The sequence below is a fragment of the Anoplophora glabripennis genome, unplaced genomic scaffold (assembly GCF_000390285.2).
Source record: "Anoplophora glabripennis isolate ALB-LARVAE unplaced genomic scaffold, Agla_2.0 scaffold1263, whole genome shotgun sequence".
Taxonomy (NCBI): Eukaryota; Metazoa; Arthropoda; class Insecta; order Coleoptera; family Cerambycidae; genus Anoplophora; species Anoplophora glabripennis.
This window is the reverse complement of record NW_019417418.1, coordinates 84,054-85,978: the sequence shown is the minus strand read 5'-3', so window position 1 is coordinate 85,978 and position 1,925 is coordinate 84,054. Positions and strand designations below refer to the sequence as shown.

At 28.0% G+C, this 1,925-nt stretch overlaps 1 protein-coding gene across 1 annotated transcript; it reads right to left on the bottom strand.

The window, feature by feature from the left end:
* Positions 1 to 599: 599 nt before the first annotated feature.
* LOC111692325 lies at positions 600 to 1,248 on the bottom strand. The gene is made up of 2 exons (XM_023456265.1): positions 1,120 to 1,248; positions 600 to 1,048 (listed from the first exon to the last, which is right to left on the bottom strand). Exon 2 carries the CDS (start codon positions 1,032 to 1,034, stop codon positions 657 to 659), a length of 378 nt encoding a protein of 125 aa, XP_023312033.1. The 5' UTR covers positions 1,035 to 1,048; positions 1,120 to 1,248; the 3' UTR covers positions 600 to 656.
* Between the last annotated feature and the right edge of the window lie 677 nt (positions 1,249 to 1,925).

Genomic DNA, 1,925 nt, shown 5'->3' with positions numbered 1-1,925 from the left:
TTAATAACAAAATTACTAATAATAATGGGAAATAAATCGAATGTTGTCCAAATGAATCTGTAAAACACGAACGGCAATGTCAAAAATTATCTTGTCTCGAAGCTTATGGCTTTCACCGCGCGTGACCAAATGTATTGATCGTTTCGCTTGAAGGTTTAATTACATAACATACCGCAATCAGCAGCGCCATAGTGGGCGTGACCAAATGTATTGATCGTTTCTTTAGTTCTTCTTTCATCCACCAAATAGATGACTATGTATACGAGGGCAGGCATACAAAGCTTTTTTTTACATCTCAAATTATATAAATTCGCTACAAACTTATGAACTTGGAGCTATTGTCACACTATAACGAAATATTTAAAAATAGCATTTAAATATGTCAACTGAAGGTCATCTCCTCATGTATCATTTCTTCCTATTTAACATTAGACAAATGTCATTTCAAGGTTAATTATGCTATTTGTATACTTTTTTCTCCTCTCATTTAACAAATAAGACAACAATAAAAGTTTAAATATATTTATATTTATGTTGTTTATTCCACATTACAATAATAGACAAATAGTTAATACAATAAAATTTGTTAATATTAGATATATAATATTATACAATTTTAAGATAATATATAAATTACATAAAAATTTAATGATATGTTATATATCATCTTCATTACCAGCATTATTTTCTTGAGCTGCTAATTTGTATTTTACAACAGTTGCATATGGTAGATAATCCAACAAATTAGAAATAACAAATTGTTTTAGTCCTATCTCCACCATTTTCACGCAAAAATTGTCCAAATTTATAGTTTCACTTAAATAATTACTACATAATGATGCACCACGGCGATGTTTTTCATAATCCTCCTCCAACTGTTTAATTTTTTCTTCAGAGAAGCAGTAATTCATGTCATAATTAGATGCGTGAAGACAATCTATTGCCACACAATCTAGCTCGTTCATCAATCTCTTTACGGCTGACTGGAGGTCCTCAGCATCGGTCCAATTTTGACTAGCATAATGCATCCACATTTTCAATAGTTGTTCTATAAAAAAAAAAAAAAAAAATGATATGAAAACTGGTATTATAGTAATAAGATTAAAAATTATTCATTACCTATTGGAATTATAAAAACATTAACAGAGAAGCCACCTTATATTATTATACTGACTAAATAGTGTAAATTACTTATATTGACTAGAATATACTCTATATATAAAACATATTTGTTACTACTAGATATATATATTTTTATTTAATTTAAATAAACAAAAATTAAATGACAATTCCAAATTTTAACAACGCTTTACATTTACCATCTTTAAATACAGGCTCACTTTGACCTAAATAAGTTATCGTATATTGTTCCCAAGAGGAATTCATTTTATTCAAAATATCTTCTGTTATGTGTTCTGTAACCCTCTTTGGTAAAAAACACTTGAAATTTAAATTACACTTTTCGTCAAACAATATAGCTAAAATGGACTTTCCAAAACGTGTATTGACAAAAGATAGTTTTTTTATCGGATATTGTGTATCAATTTCCAACGAGGAAACTGACCTTCGCATAATATCATTGAATTCACCGTTAATATTACTATTTATTTTATTTAATTCATCAATTGATAATGCCATTTTTATATTATAATTACCTGTAATATCTAGTCAGCAATAAATACAATAATTGTTCTCACTTAAAAAAACATTTTTTTGACACAAAATTTACACTATTGTAGACGCTCACTGCAGGGTTGGCACACAACGAAATGTAATTCTTCACTCTGATCTCCTCTCTTATATAGAAAATACACTGCAAATGCACCACGTCACAATGTATACACAACATTAAAACAACTATTTAATTTCAAGGCTAAATGCATTGTTTAAACGTAAATCATTACGTCACATAATGTGATATTTTT

What these genes read in the sequence shown, in the direction of transcription:
- LOC111692325 (XM_023456265.1), bottom strand. Translation starts at nt 1,034, where the DNA reads ATGTGGATGCATTATGCTAGTCAAAATTGGACCGATGCTGAGGACCTC.